The sequence below is a fragment of the Dermacentor albipictus genome, chromosome 1 (genome assembly GCF_038994185.2).
Source record: "Dermacentor albipictus isolate Rhodes 1998 colony chromosome 1, USDA_Dalb.pri_finalv2, whole genome shotgun sequence".
NCBI lineage: Eukaryota > Metazoa > Arthropoda > Arachnida > Ixodida > Ixodidae > Dermacentor > Dermacentor albipictus.
This window is the reverse complement of record NC_091821.1, coordinates 254,687,587-254,705,613: the sequence shown is the minus strand read 5'-3', so window position 1 is coordinate 254,705,613 and position 18,027 is coordinate 254,687,587. Positions and strand designations below refer to the sequence as shown.

Genomic DNA, 18,027 nt, shown 5'->3' with positions numbered 1-18,027 from the left:
ATACTGTAATCATCAAGCAGCTTCAAACAGCATCAACTCCACCCTCGACGTCTTTACCAAAGAGGGTGCTGATAAAGAGAAGGAACTGCCGGAGAATGACTGCTGCGAAGAATCCCGCGATCATACAGTTATCGTTAAGTTGCAGGACATGGAAATTTGGTGCATTTGGGCACTCTACTTTTGTCTGTCATGGCACAATCATATATTTGTACACATGCAGCAACGCGTTCACCAGCTCGTCTGGCCACTTGTGGAATAGACTTTTTCTGGTGAAGTTGATATTTCGGATTCCATTTATTAGAACTTTTACGCAGACCTTGTCAATTTAGAATTATTTGGTGACTGTACTGCGCGCTTTACCACATATGTTATTGAGTGCGATATTCAAGGGAACTGTTTTGTTCAAATTTCGTTTTATTTGGATCATTTTCAGGTCTCCTTGGTGTTTGAATTAAAAAGGTTACGCTGTATTTCAATACACCTGACATGCCTCTCACCTGTGGGTAATGCAAAGGTGACGAATTCAGTGACAAAGTAGCAAGAAAAGGGTCCCTTTTTCTGCTTGAAGGAGGCAGTAATGTGGCGCCGAATGTCAGCAGCAGCATCTCGTCCAACATCTGATGGAACACGCTTAGCCACAGGGTGAGTCATGCCCGAATTGGATAGCAGCAGAGCCAGGATGTCTTCTCGCTGTGGAAAAAAAAAAAACACACACACACACAGTGGTCTATTATTAAACATGACAGAGCATAACAGTGCAAGCAATTGACTTTCACTTTAAGGGGAAACAGGGGTTTTATACCAAAAATTCTTTAATTTTTTATTCTTTTACTTACGCTGCTTAGAACTCGTGCATATTGTCACGGTAATATTCCTCTAGAGGAATGTTGACAAAGAAGGCGCTTTTGATCTGGTGCGCTCATTCGATCATGTGATTCAGTGCTTGCTCTCCTTGTAAATATATTGTAAATACATTTTCCTGTTATGTCTGCCTCCACGTAACAGCTTGGTGGAGGTGCTGGGGTTCTGACGCAAGATGGAGCTCTGTAGCGGTTGCCAAGTGGCCACTTCCAGCATGTCTTGGCGGCCGCCATGCCAGCCATCATCCTGGCTCCACCCAGTGATCCTGGGACCTTTCCGGCGCTGATGACGACGATGTCAACCACTGGATTCGACTCGGTGAGTGCGTAAGTGCACATTACAAGTGGAACCCAACCTTGATGCTGGCAAATGTAATATTTTATCTTAACGGAATCGCAAAGGCCTGGTTTGATAACAATGAAGAGGAGCTCACAAGCTGAAGCGCATGTAAGACGAAACTTTGCGAGTTGTTTGGTCAACCTGTAGGCAGCCATGCAAGCATGCCGCCAGGAAAGAACTTGCCTCGCATGCACAGATGTCTACCGAGCCTTACCTGACATACATGCAGGATGGCCTCGCCCTTTGCGGAAAAGTTGACGCCAAAATGACAGCAGCCAATAAGGTAGTGCACGTACTGAAAGGAATCGTGGACTATGCGTTTAACCTGATTGTGTTGACTGTTGAGACTCCTCAACAGTCAACGTGAATATTGCTGAATGCCAACGCTTCGAAAATGCTAAAAGCCGATGCATCGCCCACAACTTCACCCACCTTCCGAACACAGCATCGACATTAAGGTGTGAGGACGTTCGTATAGCGGTTTAGCCTTCAACGTCAGAGACTATCACCCGAATCGTTTGACGCGAAATCCCAGGCGCATTGCCCACATATTTCATGCGAGGGGAGCCCAGTGATCCCCAATCAACCATATCGCTTATACAATCCATTGTTCATGAAGAACTGGCAAACATGAGCATTCAAACCATCTGTTCTGTGAACCGTCCTGACATTTACCCTTCGGCCACCTTCAACCCTCTCCAACTCCATTGTCCTACTCCTAATTATCATGATCCGAATGCATAGAGGACACCTGAGGACAAGCCAATTTACTTCCTATGTGGTCATGTCGGACACATTTGATGGCATTGTCAAAGTCCTTGGCCCACGCCTTCTCAAACAAGCTTCTCCAGCTTTCGCTATCCACCCCAAAGCCAGCACCAGGTGTCAACCCCAGTTGAACCTGAAACATCTGTCGAGAACACTACGATCGCCGCCCAGTACAGCCACTCGCCCTCACCATGACGCCAACCTTCTCGTTCACCTTCCCCACGCCGTTCCTCACACCATCTTACTCCTAGCGTTTTCTTCAGGAAATTGAATTGAAGTGCAGGTGCAGCATAGTTTCGAGCACAATGCTTTTCTCGTGACGCAACCATGCGGGATGATGCCATGGGAGCGACTTTCGATAACTGCTCAGTGACACCGGCAGTGCCCCTTGCCGGGATTTTACGAGAGAAGCGTTAGCGAAACTCTTGGAAACTGGTTGAAAATGCCAAGTCCACATGTTGGACATGCGGCAGACCTTCAGAAATACACTTTAGCAGAATAAAACGACTCGGACTCGAAACCAAAGCTCACTAGTGAACAGGTGACATCATTTTTGGTTAATTATCAGCGCTCAGCACTGTCGGACGGCAAAGCCGGCGATATAATTTAATTTGCGACATGCTGGGAGTCACTTGACTAAAAAATTTTGATGCTAGTACAGCATAATCGCCAGCTTTCACTGTATGAGGTCCATTTTTGTTAATCTCCTTTGGCTCTAGTTTTATGCACGCTTCCTTTCATACTGTGCAAAGATCTGAAAAAATGTCAGTTCTTCAGATTTCATTAAACAGGGTTTTCAACAGTTTTTGCATGATTCAAAGAATGCTGTAAGACTAATCTTATTGCTCTGTCTACCCTAGAACAAGAAAAGCAAGATTTTGAAGTTAAAACTGATGAGAAAGTTCTTCTAATGCTCAACTTTGAAGTACAGCCAAACCCACTTATAATGATACCAGTCCTAACAATATATCGATTATAATAATGAAAACCTGCTTCCCTGTCAACTTTTGTACGTTTTCTATGGTGAAATTACCCGCCTACTACAATGCCCCCCATGCTGCATTATCGGTTATAACGACGAAGTCTGGCTACTGGGTGTCCGTGAGAAAGTAATGAAATGCGAAATTCCTGAAAAGGAGAAATTCAAGCCACTGCACAATGGCCCCACTGCCCTAACAGCTGCGTGCTAATTTTTCAGCCTTCATCTCATCGCCAGCCTCACGCACCTCTCTTCCGTCGCCCTTCCACCCCTACGAACATGAATGGGCTGCGCCCATAGCTCTACGACACGCTACACCCTCCAAATCATGAATGGATTGCGCCAACTGCACTGCTCCCAGATTGCTCACTGGCCCCTCATTCTGCACAGTTCTGACAACTCGCTGGCACTGGTTTTTGCTGTTGCCTCGAAGTCGCTCCTGGTCACGTGGTTTCTCAACCTCGTTTGACTCACTGCCGCAACAGAAGATGGCTGATCCGTACATTGACCATCGGCAATGCACAAAGTTGCCGGTGAAAAGAAAGCACACTGCTGTAGATTTGGAAACTAAGCTCTTTTAATCGGTAAGGCAATTGTCACAAACATGCTTGCATCGGATAGCGACGGCGACAACGAAAATGATGACACGGTAGGGCAGGTTGCAATTGTCGCGAACATGCTTGCATTAGATAGCAATGGCAACAACGGCAGCAGTGACACGGGAGGGCAGGCTGCCTTAACACTGTCCTCACAGGAGGTCCGACAGATGATTCAGTCCCCTCCAGTGCTTTGTTTTTGCAAGGAACCTTCCGCTACACTACATGGAGCAGCTGGATGCCTTGGAGAAGAATGTCGCCTAGCTTCGCGCAAAGCAAGCAGGCCGACAGACATAGGGTTTTCTCATGCAAGCCAGTGAGATGTACGTGGCTGGCGAGATGCTTGTGGCGATTATGGCCCAGCGTTTGTTCTGGATTTCTCAAGCTGACAGGCTGCTGCGGCAACCTTCTTGCATTTTGTAAAAGGCCCCATTTGGGGCCACTAAAGTGACGCCTTGGCGGAGCTCGCATATCGCTTCCCACCCATGACTCCTCTTTGCAGTTGTTATACAGTGAAACCTCGTTAAACCATAGTTGGCCGGAGCTCGGAAAAAGTACGTACTAAACGGTAGTACAGCTTAACTGAAATAGCATGAGATCACCCACTTACCTGTCAAAAACGGATCTCACCAGAGTGCGATGAAAGGGGAAAAAGACATGCAGTATTTATTCACTTCGCACTACAAAAGTGTTATTTTCGTTTGATGCCGCGACGGCCTAGCAGCAACGACAGCGGCCTCGAACTTACTGAAGCTGCGAACCAGCTTTTCAGCCTGCCCCATCTCGGCTAACACTCGCACGGCAGATTCCTCGTTGGCGTTGCATATTCTCTGTGCACGGGCGCGGTAGCCTTGCAGAAGTTGCGGGGCACCTTTTTCATTGCGGGGTGCTGTTCTCATCGCAACGATTGCATTCATGAGGCTGATGTAACGCGCAGCTTCTGCCACTGTCGGGCGTGAATCGCCCGTGCTGTCACTCTTCCAGTTGTCCTCATCACTGTCACTAGGCAACACTTCGGCAACAACTGCGGCAACGATGGTGAAAAGTCGAATTTCGTCAAAAGCGTGGCAGCTTGAGCGAGTTGGTAAGCGACCTCGCTGTCGTAGCCAACATGGCATCTCTTCGCGGTTGCAGCAGCGCTGCCGAGCAACTTCTTCGCATTCCAAATGCCACACACCGTAGTCAACAGTAGATCCCTGTCGTGTGCCAGCGCCGACTTCATGTCATGTTCGATAGCAAGAACAATGCTGAGCACCAACAATGCTCTTACAATGCTAGCAAGAACAATGCTCTTCTATGCTGAGCACCCAGTGTCCTTTTTTAACCGAGCTTCGGCATGACGCAAGTCCTTGCTTGCACGATGCCACAACACTCTCTGGCATGGCGCCGAAATGATGTTGATGTTGATGTGGCTTCATGTGTAAATGCACAGGGCACTTAAAGGCCGTTGTTCTGATCTCTGAGGGTTGTTGTTCTACAGGGCCGCCCGATGGAGACGACGCACTGCCATGTTTGCGCGACCAAAAGTGGAAACACTACGTGTTCACCGATACATACGCAGTAAGCTGGTACGGTTTATGCGGGTAAAAAACAAATTATGTCCAATGGCTGTTGAGTCGGTGATTTGAGTTTACTACTTTTAAAATGAAACTACTGTTTAAGCGGGTACGGTTTAACGAGGTTTTACTTTAGCAGTGCCATTCTTGAACGCCGACAGCGGCAGCTTGTTACATGCGATCAGAGCATGCAGGAAGCAGGGTTAAAGAGTTCGAGTCAACACAATCAACAGCCAGATGGAGGAAGCTGGTGGGAAGGGGCACTGGCCTCCTTGCCATTATAGTTCTCTTACAACAGCTCTCCCATCCCTCTATTTTGATTTTTTTATGCAACCCAGTTGTAACAATTATCGGCTGTAACAATGGAATTTTAGTGGCACTTGAATATTGTTATAAGTGGGTTCGACTTTACATATAAACTTGGTTGACCACGCTTTATTCAAATGGGTATTCTACTGCTATAATGAAATCTAAAATGCGGCATCAAACTGTATCGGTTATAGCAAAACAAATTTTTATTTACAGGTGCCTCAAAAGATATGTATTCAAGTAACGCAAATGTCAAGTACAGTCACCGACTGACTTTCTGAACAAGTTTCATCCCCATACAAAAATCGCAGCCCCCTCAGCGCCAGAAACGCATTACAACAGGGACACCTATGCGACTGCGAACATGACTACAGGATCTTTGTGGAATGGAACTTCTTACCACTTCACTCAATAAAAGTGCTTGCCACTGGCGCCACTGTCAAGTGTTTAGCAGCTAGAGCAAGCCTTGAAAGGCCTTACAGAGACCACATCATGACTGCCTACTAGCTCTTTAAATGGGCTAAAGAAAAATTGATAGGGATCATGCTTTTGTGAGTAATAGAGTTTTTTAGAATAGGGGCCCCAATAGTTTGGGGCCCCAAAGAGCTTTGCGGGTGTTAGCGTTGGGGCACGAAGGAGTGAAGAGTTTTAGAATAGGGTTTTACGTTTGCGGATAGCGTCTTGCGCTGACAGCGCCACTACGGCGTCAAATAAAAGCTATTAGAAATAATTAAATAAAATATACCATTTTATGATAGGAATAGTAATTATGACTTGCGTGTATTCGCGTTTAATTACAATTAGGAGGTTATTCTGTAAGCAGCAAACAATTAGTTGCGCTTAGTTTTGAGCAAACCAACTTTACGTGCTTTCACCAGCCATGTGTAGCCGGGTTAGGCCTACGAGCCATAAAATCCACAAGCGAATTCGGAATCAGCGGGGTCTAATGAATCAATCTTCATAACACACGCTAGTTGAGAGAAAGCGATAACCGCAGTCACTTCTCTTAGCTTGCGAACTTCACGCGTTACCACGAATTGAACCCAGTTTAGTGCTAGGTTAGAGCCGTCGCTTCGATGGGTGCCGCCATGTTTGCTGACGCAAAGTTTTTGGGGCCGCTATTTGGGCTCCCGCTAAATCGGTGAAACAGCGTTCCCAACGCAAAACCCAAATGCAGTTTGCGTCTCGCGCATGCGCAGTGGCTACGACGCTATTTCTTTGGGGCCCCAAAACGTTTGGGGCCCCTATTCTAAAACTCTCTAATGAAACACATTATAGAAGAAAAGAAATCAAGCTAGTGCCACATTTCCAAAGAGCTGTTTCAACCACAGGTACACGTCTATTCCACTACTTCTTTCATTCACGGTCACCACTTGTGATCTGTGGAGGGCTGACTTCCTATTCCTCAACTCAAAGTTGGAGGTGGCTAAATAAACGGTGGTACAGCAGACTCAAGCACTTCTGCAACGCTCTTGTGAGAAAAACACAATGTAGTGGATAAAGCTTCCCACCACCCCTAGTCATGTAATGATGTAATGCAGTGAAGATGCAGTGCTGGTCAACAGTGTATGTAGGGACCAAATTTCAAGTACAGTGTATCATGGATATATCAAACTCGATGGGGATCTCAATATAGTTCGATATATAAATCTTAACATAAAATACGTATGTGTGAAACTTATCTCAAACCTCTGCACGTCTCTAACACTTTCCCGGGATCATGAAAAGCAGGAATTTACAATTTGCTTTTCCAAGGCCGTGTTGAACATACAAAAGATTCTGTATTTTTTTGCACATGAATGTCACAAGCTTCTTGCGCTGTGGTACGGCCTGATACACTAAGCACAATACTAACCTTAAAAGCCTGTGTAATCTGTACACGAGACTGCAGAATGCCTTGCCAAGTCTAAGTGCTTGTTGCACATTTTCATTCATGTTAAGGTATAAATGAACAGTGTGCAAGAAACGATCTTTAATTAATATGCACTGCGCCGCTATCAGCACACTTGTACTACGAATCATGTATGAACATGCCCAGTGGTGTGTCTGTTACCAATAGGCTGTTTCAATGGCCGATCGTCATATCGGCAACAAGCCAACCAAGCATACTGTTCTGTTGAGTTTCAATTTCGGAACTGACATTCTAGTGGAACCAATCGTCTGCACTTTTTATATGCCCGTCTCTTTTGCATGTTGCTCAGCGCTCCAACGCCTCACAGTCTCTTCACTTTCGGCACTTCCCCTCCGACCCCTACGTCAGTGACTGCTGACCCTACACAGATGCCGTTAGATTCAGAAGCAGTCTTCAGCTTGCAGAACATCCGTGTCCATTCGCACTCACGTGTAACCTTGTGAGCACAAATTAAATGCGCTCAGTATGGGCTGTGGGCTTGGGAATCGCACAGCGATGAGTCTAGCGCGCTACTGCTACGATGGTCTTTTCGTAAAGTGCAAATATGGTGTGCAGTGGTTTTGTTAAATCCAAACTGTAATGTAAAAATCTGCGCAAGTGGGGGTTCGGGTACCGTTTGTTTGAGCCACTCACGAGATCCTAAAGCACTGTTTGGGGAAAGCCCTTGTATACAAGACAAACATGGCAGTGCAGACATTTTCAGTTCAGCATCCCATGCCCGGAGCCACTCAGTGATGTCATCCATGCTTTTTTGTGTAACACATATCAGACTGGGAGGTCCTTTGCGTTCTTGAAGCAGAGTAGCAAGTAGCAAAGTAGTAACTAAGACACGGACCCTGCTATTTTTTCTATCATATTGTTACGTAGGGAGACAGACGAAAAGTTATACACAAGTATATTTACAAGGGAATACGCCGCAACAAGGAACAAGCCGGCGCAAGCCTCCAGTTGTCATCGTCGTCTTCTCACTGCTCGCCTTTTCGTCATTGTAAACACCGTTCCGTAGCAATATATTGCCCTTGAAATTCAGTCTTACTTTTTGACAGCACCTGCCAAAACAGTGTGTTTCGAATTCATCATCATTAAGTATTTCTGACTGTGCTAAAAATTATTGCCATCCCCGTTAGGAAAAGCACACTTGCAGGGATACGGCACAGCGTTCGATATATTGAATGTGGCAGTGAATACAATAAAGGCGCAGTACATCGCTAAGCCTTTGCATGTGATTTCCAAGGGGATTTTACAACTGTCGATATAGACAATAATTATATATCACAGAGTGTGATATATCCAGGTTTGATTATTTTTGTCTCATCTAAAATGAAAATCACTCCAAACTTTTGAAGACAAATTGTTAGGTGTCCTATGAAACATGTAACTTTTTATATTTTTAGATGGACCACTTCACTTCAGAAATTACAACTGGAAATGTGACCCAAATGCAATATTTAAAACTTTGGGATAATTTTCTTTAATACTTTGTGGTAGTTGCATGCCAAAATATTTTAGCCAATCATTTAGACACAGACTGCCAGGAATAGTTTACAAAATGACTATGGAATTTTTATAATAAATTTTTTAAAATGCCCCAAATTAACCTTTATGAGCACATTATGAATATATTAAAAATAAATCTAGAGCCTAAAAAAAGAGTGCATAATAAAGCACAATTCTGTTAAGGTATCAAGACTATACTTCCGCATTTATTTAATGAAATTCAGGTTTTTTTTTTCCCCTTGTGCTTCATGCTTTACGCTGAAGGGTAGAATTCAAATAGAGCTCAGACAGACAAAAATTTATTTAGGAATGCATTTCTTTAGACCAAACAAATGCCCATATTAAAAAAAAAAATGGAGATAGGAGAGGGTCAACTTTTAGGCTGGTGCATTTGGCGTGGAATGACCCAGTTACTACTTCCACACAGTTCGGACTGTCAGAACAAATCTTTATTACATTAGCACGAGGAAATGCCACAAAAAAAAAAAAGAAACTTTTGTTGCAGAAAGCTCGAATACTCTGAAGACCTTAAAGTTAGCATTGTAAACATACTTTCTGCAGCCACAAGAATTTCGCACTGCAGCAATTTTTGTGAACTCCGACAGTTCAAGTAAGCCGGGTAGCTCACTAAAGATGTGTGCCCTAAACAAAGCATACAGGTGTAGCCATGAGAACTGTACCTCTTGGCGAATGGCCATGTGCGCAAGTGTGAAGCCTGGGTCAAAGCTGGCTGTGCGAGCTAGCAGCCCTGCCTCGGCATGAGTCAGCTGCCGTGCAGGGTCTCCACCCGAGCTAAGGTAACGACTGATGGGCTCAGGATCTCCGTCCACAACAGCCCGACAGGCATTTAACCAGAGCCGATCCACTTCACGTGCCTGCCGCCGCAAGCTGCACAGGTAGTTGTTGCTGAGTGGGTTTTCATCAGCAGACACTTGTACCTGGGAAAGCAAAACGAGAAAGTCAATTACAGTTTTAACAAAGGTAAGTAAGCAGGGAAAGTGCTGGATGCTTTTGGAAGCAAATATACACAGAATTCTTTTCTTTCAATTATAAATTCATTGTGATCACCCACCCTCTCAAGTGGGTGGCACTATTAAAAATTGAAGTGGGGCACTACATAATAAATGTGTTTAGAATGCCAAAAAAGTCTTCTCACAGAAGATCAAATGGGCTTGTTTGAACAATTTTAATTTTGATAAAAAATAAAGTTGTTAAAGTATACATATATTGTAAGGAAGATAACGAACGTGCGCACTGGGTCAGCAGCATCGGCAGCATCAAGCGCGCAGCAGAAGCTCGAGCTCGGGAACTGCTCGGTGCATCGTAGAACCGGCAGTCGCTACGAACCCTAATAAATCTCCTTTACAAGTGGTGGAGGTGCGGGGTAACGTTCCACTCTACCATCCTGGAACTCCGTTCTCGGACGCTACCCTCTGCCATGCCGGACGCCGACCAGCAGACTCTTCCACTGGCCCCCGTCCCTTGCCCTGGTACTGTTCGCCAACGGGAGCCTCCCATCTTCTGCGGAACCGACGACAATGACGTTGAAAAGTGGCTGTCGTCCTACGAGCGGGTGAGTGTTCATAACAAATGGAATGACTCAGATAAACTGGCTTACGTATCATTCTATCTCGCGGGCGTGGCCAGTCTCTGGTTCAGAAATCATGAGAGGGATATCCGAACGTGGTCGGTGTTCAAGACTTCGATTACCGAAGTATTTGACCAACCCGCCGTCAGGAAACTGTGAGCCGAGCAGCGTTTGCGTACACGCGCACAGGACACGGGTGAGACATTCACCAGCTATATAGAAGACGTTCTAGATTTGTGCAGGCATGTGAACGCTGCCATGACTGAAGCGGAAAAGATCAAGCACGTCATGAAGGGAATCGATGATGACACGTTCCAGATGCTTCTGGCCAAGGACCCACGCACTGTTGGCGACGTCATCAGCTTGTGCCAGAGCTATGATGAGTTGCGTAAGCAGCGAGCTCTGATAAGGCGACATCCCACACCAAATACGACGTCACTCTGCAGCCTGACCACCGGCCCAGAACAAGCCTCCCTGATAACCCAAATCAAGGATTTCGTCCGCGAAGAAGTTGCACGACAGCTATCTCTGGTGTCCGTTACTCAGGAGTCTGCCAGCACATTGCCGTCTCATCTCCGTAACGTGATCCATGAAGAGGTCGCGGAAGCGCTGCCGGCTGTTCACCAGCAAGATGTCGTGACTACACCACTCACTTATGCTATGGTTGCTGCAATGGTCCCTAGCACTGTGCCCGTGCGTCGCTTCCAGCAGCCTGTGCACCGCCCTCCCCCTCCCGTCCCCTGGACCACCACTGCCGTTCCTAACCCGTGGCATACGCCGGACAATCGCCCTATATGCTTCGCCTGTAGGTATCCCGGTCATGTCGCAAGGTTCTGCCGCCGCCGATCGCGGGCGTTCGATGGCGATTGCCGCGCGCCCAATGTGCCACCTGATCCAACTGCGCCTTACGGATCCTTCAACCCATCACCAGCTCGCTCCCAGACTGATCGCCGTCCTCGCTTCGAACGCCTCCGGTCACCCTCCCCACGTCGCCGATCGCTTTCCCCTATGCGTCGATGGCCCGTCTCTAACGAAGAGGGAAACTAGACGACGCAGTTCCTGAGGCAAGAACTGTGCAAGTGTCGACATGTTGAAGTCCTCCTCCTTTACCTGCCAATGTCATTGATGTGTTTATCGAAGATGTCGCTACAGTCGCCCTCGTCGATACCGGTGCCGCTATTTCAGTTATGGATGCAAGATTTTGCCGTTCGCTTCGTAAAGTGGTGACCTCTCTGTCTGGATTGTCGCTCCAAACGGCGAGTGCTCAATCCATTTGCCCTACCGCTGCTTGTACTGCCCGTGTGACCATACAGGACGTTTTGTACACAATTGAATTCATAGTTCTTTCATCGTGCTCCCACGCCGTTATTCTAGGATGGGATTTTCTCTCACGCCACAATGCCATCATCAATTGCGCTCGGGCTGAGATTGAACTTTTCCACCTTGGTGACCTGGCCTCCGTCGTTGCTCATCCTGCCGCTAAAATTATTGTGAAAGAAGACACCTGTATTCCTCCGCGCTCTTCAGCATTTGTACCAGTCTTCTGTAGTATCATATCCGACGGGACGGTCTTCTTCATGCCCTCTCATAACTTTGTTACCCGAAAAGCGCTCCCTTTGCCCTTTGCACCTCTTGACTTTGCCGCCGGTGTCAGCACGATGCCCATTTACAATCATCTTTCATCGCCGCCATCACTGCTCCCCCGCGAATGCCTTGGTTACGTCAAGTCGGTCGATTCAACACGAATTGTCTCCGTCCTCGACGAAGTGCCTTCTACTGCCGTCCATGAACTGAGTGCCCTCTCCGTACCCGACTCAACATACACTGGTGTGTTCAGCCCATTCATCGCCGAAGATCTGACGCATTCGTAGCAATCTCAACTTCTCGCTCTCCTTCAGCAATTCCGCCGTTCTTTCGACGTTGCGCAACCATCTCTTGGCCGCGCATCGACGGTCGAGCATTACATCGACACTGGCTCTCACTCACCGCTGCGACAAAGACCATATCACGTGTCTGCTACGGAACGTCGCGTCATTGCAGACCAGGTCGATGACATGCTCCGTTGAGGCGTCATTCAACCTTCCCAAAGCCCATGGGCCTCTCCCGTGGTCCTCCTCCCAAAAAAAAGACGGTTCCATCCGCTTCTGTGTTGATTTTCTACGCTTGAACAAGATCACGCTGAAGGACGTCTACCCATTACCATGCATCGATGATGCTCTGGACTGTTTACAGGGAGCCGACTTCTTTTCTTCGCTGGATTTGCGGTCAGGCTACTGGCAGGTTCCGACGGCAGAGGCCGATCGCCCGAAAACTGCCTTTGTTACACCACACGGCTTGTGTGAATTCACCATCATGCCTTTCGGACTTTGCAACGCTCCTGCTACGTTCGAAAGGATGATGGATAATGTTCTATGTGGCCTCAAATGGAAAATCTGTCTTTGCTATCTTGACGATATTGTGGTGTTCGCCCCCGATTTCGCAACGCACCTGCTCCGCCCCCAGCACGTACTCACTTGCTTGACCAACGCTGGGTTGCAACTTAACCTGAAGAAGTGTAGATTTGCTGTTCGTCAGCTCACAATTTTAGGCCATGTCGTGTCAAAGGAGGGCATTTGCCCGGATCCCGAGAAGCTACGTGCTGTTACTGCGTTCCCAAAACCTACCACTATGAAAGAGCTAAGCAGTTTTATCGGCCTCTGCTCTTACTTCCGACGATTCGTTCGAAACTTTGCGCCAATTATATCGCCTCTCACGCAGATCCTTGGTGACGGTAGAGATCTCTCATCATGGTCTCCAGAGTGTGACGACGCCTTCGCAACCTTGCGCCGTCTTCTCACGACGTTACTCATTTTTCGCCATTTTGACCCTAAAGCGCCAACAGAAATCCATACTGATGCAAACGGTGTAGGCCTTGGCGCTGTGTTGGCACAGCGTCAACCTGGCCACACAGAATACGTCGTCGCATACGCAAGTCGCACGTTAACCAAGGCGGAAACCAATTACAGCGTTACAGAAAAGGAGTGGTTGGCCATTGTGTGGGCGCTTGGCAAGTTTCGCCCATATTTATACGGCCGATCGTTTGACGTAGTGACCGACCACCACGCACTATGTTGGCTGTCGACGCTCAAAGATCCATCCGGCCACCTTGCCCGCTGGGCATTGCAAATCCAAGAATATGACATCCGCGTGGTTTACCGCTCCGGGCGAAAGCACTCCAATGCTGACGCTCTATCCCGATCGCCGCTTCCCCCGAAGGCCAGTGACGACTCTGCCTGCGAGTATACATTATCCTCTCTGGACCTTGACACTATCGCTGCGGCACAGCGTAATGATCCCTGGACTGCATCTCTGCTCGACCTTCTCTCGGATACGTTGAAAGTTCCAGCGTCATGTACGCTTCAGCGCCAAGTTCATCATTTTGCGATTCGAGACCAGCTACTATATCGACGCAACTATGCCCCAGAGGGACGCACCTGGTTACTCGTCATTCCGAGAACCTTGCGATCAGAGCTCTGCTCCTCGTTCCACGTAGACCCTCAGTGTGGCCACGCGGGAGTCTTCAAAACCTACGAAAGACTTCGACATCGCTATTACTGGCGGGGAATGTACAATTTCGTTCGAACGTTCGTCTGCTCTTGTCGTGAGTGCCAACGCCGTAAAGCGCCACTGCACAACTCCGCCGGTGAACTCCATCCAGCCTCTGCAATGCCCATCCCGACCCTTTGATCGCATGGGCATAGATCTCTACGGGCCACTTCCGTTGACTCCTACCGGCAACAGGTGGATAATTGTTGCGGTAGACCACTTAACCTGTTATGCGGAGACCGCTGCTCTACCAAATGCTACAGCGCAGGAGGTCGCCAATTTAATACTTCACCGTTTTCTCCTTCGTCATGGAGGTCCACGTGAACTTTTAAGCGACAGAGGCCGCGCCTTCTTATCTGAAGTCATCGAACAACTGCTTGCTGAATGCGCTATTGTTCATCGTAAATGCACTGCTTATCACCCACAGACTAACGGTACCATGGAACGCTTTAATCGAACTCTTGGTGACATGCTTGCCATGTATGTTTCACCTGGTCACTCTAATTGGGACCTCGTTCTTCCGTTTGTCACCTATGCCTACAACACCGCGACTCAGGCCACTACCGGATTCTCACCCTTTTACCTTCTTCACGGCCGTCATCCTTTGCACACAATCGACACCATTCTGCCCTACCAGCCAGACCCATCCGAATGCCTGCCGATCTCGGAAGCCGCCAGGCACGCCGAGGAATGTCGCCAGCTGGCCCGCCGATTCACCTCGGACGACCAGAACCTTCAAAATGCCGTTCACGATGCCCAGAACTCGACTCCCACTTTTCTTCCGGGCGCTCTCGTCTGGTTGTTAGTGCCACACAGCACGCCTGGGCTCGCTTCAAAACTCCTTCCGAAGTACGACGGGCCATACCGCGTTCTCGAGAGAACATCACCCATGAATTGCCTGATTGAGCCGCTAACGCCACCGTCCGACATGCGACGTCGTAACCGCGAAGTCGTTCACGTTCAGCGTCTCAAGCCGTATCACCATTCTACCGTCCTTCCAGAAACCTAAGTCGCCAGGATGGCTCCTTTATTTCCGCGGGGCCTTTGTAAGGAAGATAACGAACGTGCGCACTGGGTCAGCAGCATCGGCAGCATCAAGTGCGCAGCAGAAGCTCGAGCTCGGGAACTGCTCGGTGCATCGTAGAACTGGCGGTCGCTACGAACCCTAATAAATCTCCTTTACAATATATATATATAATATATACAGGTGTGGATCAATAATTCGGACTCAGTGGGGACCGCCTAAATGTCTGCATAACTGAACTGGGAGTCAGAAATAGCGGATTCACCCAGAAATAAATTACTTTATTCCACAAGTGGTCATGAAAGGTGCTGTATTCGCATTCACGCATGATCACTTTCGGGGATATCTTTAATTTCGCTTGCCTTTTGCCTAGACAATCCGTGGCTGCGATTTTCTGGCAATGCCTTATATGCAATCTTTTTCATGCTTTTTGCGCTTCGTGAATGGTCAGAGCAACGCTCTGCATGCATTATCAACAGGATCAGCCACCCATAGCAGTGGATGATAACAGTGACATACATAGAATTGAGCAGAAGGCATTAAAATAAAATTCTGTGGTTTTATGTACCAAAACCAAGATAATGTTTATGAGGCAAGCTGTAGTGGGAGGCTCCAATTTTGACCATCTGGGATTCTCTTACATGCTCCCAATGCACGGTACACTGCCATTTTTGTATATCGCCCTTTATTCTCTTTATTCCTCTTCTTCCCCCCCCCCCTCCTCCCACCATATCTGTCCTTAGTCATCTCGGCCCGCTACACTCTCCTGGGCGCTGTTTCATCCATCCGCTGCAAATAAGGGATGATGTTGGCAATGGCTGCTATTTCCATCGCACCATTTTCAGTCGTGTAGCCGATGGTCTTGAGTATTTCTTTTGTAGCCAATTTTACTTCTTTAAACAAATCCACAAGTTTTGTATTAGGACCACCATATCCTTTCCACACCAGAACCCTATCGCCTAATGCAATTGCGGGAATATTTGTGTCATGACATTTGTCAAATGCTCCCTTCATCGCTTCCCTGTGCTTTCTTTGCTGTTCTGAACATTTCTTTGTTTCCTTCAAGTTAAGCTTCTCTGTTATGCGAAGTGTATCGTCTGCAAGCAAATAGGCAGGCTCCTCAAAGGCGCCATATTGAGTACTGCACCCCAGTGTGCTCATATGAGATCTATTGTGGTGCAACACAGCTGCTTGTAGACAACCCTTTCACCCTCCTGGGAATCCTGGGTACATACTTATATATTGTTTTATATCTTGGATAACTCGCTCTGCTAGTCCATTAGCTGATGGACAGTATGGTGCTGTGAACTTCAGGGTTATGTTTCTGTCTTTTACCAACCTTGCAAATGCCTAACTCTTGAATGCAGGGCCACTGTCAGATACGACACATTTCAATCCTTTAAACATGTCTCTATTCAAGAGAGATGACAGCATCAGCATTTTCTTTTCCTGGCTTGGCAGCTAGCATCCTTGAGCATTCATCAATGGCCACTAAAACGGTCTGCGTTTTCTTCCCTCCTTCGCTTTTTTTCTTCAGTTCAGCGAAATCAACATTACAGTTTCAAATGGCACATTTGAATGAGGTAGAAAAATCATGCTGTCTGTCTTCTGCTTATATTTTGCTTTGTTCAGTTGGCATTGTTGACAAGAGCTAATGTAATCACTAATATATTTTTTCATACCAGGCCACATAAATCTTCTCATTTTGTAGTATGTTCAACAGAAGCCGTCATGCCCTCCTGACTCTGGACTGTCATGATAGAGGTCGAGAACCTTTATTTTCAGTGTATCCAGTACGTGAAACTTTCCGTCTAAATACATCAGCTGTTCTGTGCCTTCCCACATTTTAAGGAAGTGAGTTCACGCTTTCCTCATTCTCACAGTTTCTCACAATGGGAAGTCTAGAAAATGCATCAGCATCTGACAAATCTTCTCCGCTCCTGTGTGTCACTTCAAAATTAAACTTGAATTTCCCTGATCCAGCAAGCAATCCGCCTTATTGGCTGACTACCGTTCACCTAATGAGTAAGCACCTAATGGTCAGTGAACAGTTTTAATTTCGTGCCTTCTAGGTACGATCGAAAGTACCTAATCGTTGGCACAACAGCCAATGCCTCCTTTTCAGTTGTGTTGTAGTTTTGTTCCGATTTTGTTAAAGTATAAGAGTAATATCCAACCACTTGTCTTCCTCTTTCGCCGCCACTTGTGCTTCTTTGTTGGTAAAGTACAACACCACCCGCTCTGTAGTTCAATGTTGTACGTTCAAATGGAACAGTGAAGTCTGGTATTGTGAGGACCGGGCCTGATGATATGACTAATACCAAAATTTGGTATTAGTCATATCAGGCGTACAGAGATTTAATCTCTGTACGCCTTCTCACGTTCTTCAGTCCAAATGAAATCTGTTTTTACAGAGTAGGTTGTTCAACAGTGTAGCTCACATTGTAAAATCTTTTATGTAAGTTCTAAAATGTCCTGCAAGGCCAAGAAAAACTGACTGCGTGTATATTGTCTGGCTTGTATGGCTTCATCTGTCGTACACATTCCATGGACTCTTCTTTTGTGCTTTGTGAATCCGTCCAAAGTGTGACCGAGAAATGCAATTTTGTGTTTAAAAAATTCACTTTTGTTAAAATTTGCTTTAAGTTTGGCGTCACTTAATGCCATCAAAAGAGATGGCAAGTGTTCGGCGTGTGATGTTTCATCTTTGGAGTAGACTATGATGTCGTCTACATACAGATTACAGAACAATCCGAGAAATGGCTTGAGAACATTAATCATCATCTTTCTGGAGCCTTGCTGCACTGTTCTTCCATCCAAAAGGCAAAAGATTATATTTGTATACATCAAATGGAGTGACAAAGGCTGTATACATTTTATATTCCTTCTCGAGCGAAATCTGCCAAAGTCCTTTGCCAAAGTCTATATGGGAAAATATTTTGCAGCCTCCGGTTTCTTCAATTATCTCGTCGATCCTTGGCATTGGAAAAGGAAAAATGTTGGTTTGGCCATT

The 18,027-nt window shown here is 46.8% G+C and overlaps 1 protein-coding gene across 6 annotated transcripts in view; it reads right to left on the bottom strand.

Annotated features, from left to right (window-relative positions):
- trbd (ubiquitin thioesterase trabid) overlaps window positions 1-18,027 on the bottom strand; it is an 84,372-nt gene that overhangs the window by 24,585 nt on the left and 41,760 nt on the right. For all 6 annotated transcript variants that reach the window (XM_065431364.1, XM_065431367.2, XM_065431333.1 and 3 more), the window contains exons 5-6: window positions 9,498-9,755; window positions 498-690 (exon numbers count right to left, since the gene is read on the bottom strand). In XM_065431364.1, coding sequence (XP_065287436.1) covers window positions 498-690; window positions 9,498-9,755 — 451 coding nt within the window. The remainder of the gene's footprint in view (window positions 1-497; window positions 691-9,497; window positions 9,756-18,027) is intronic.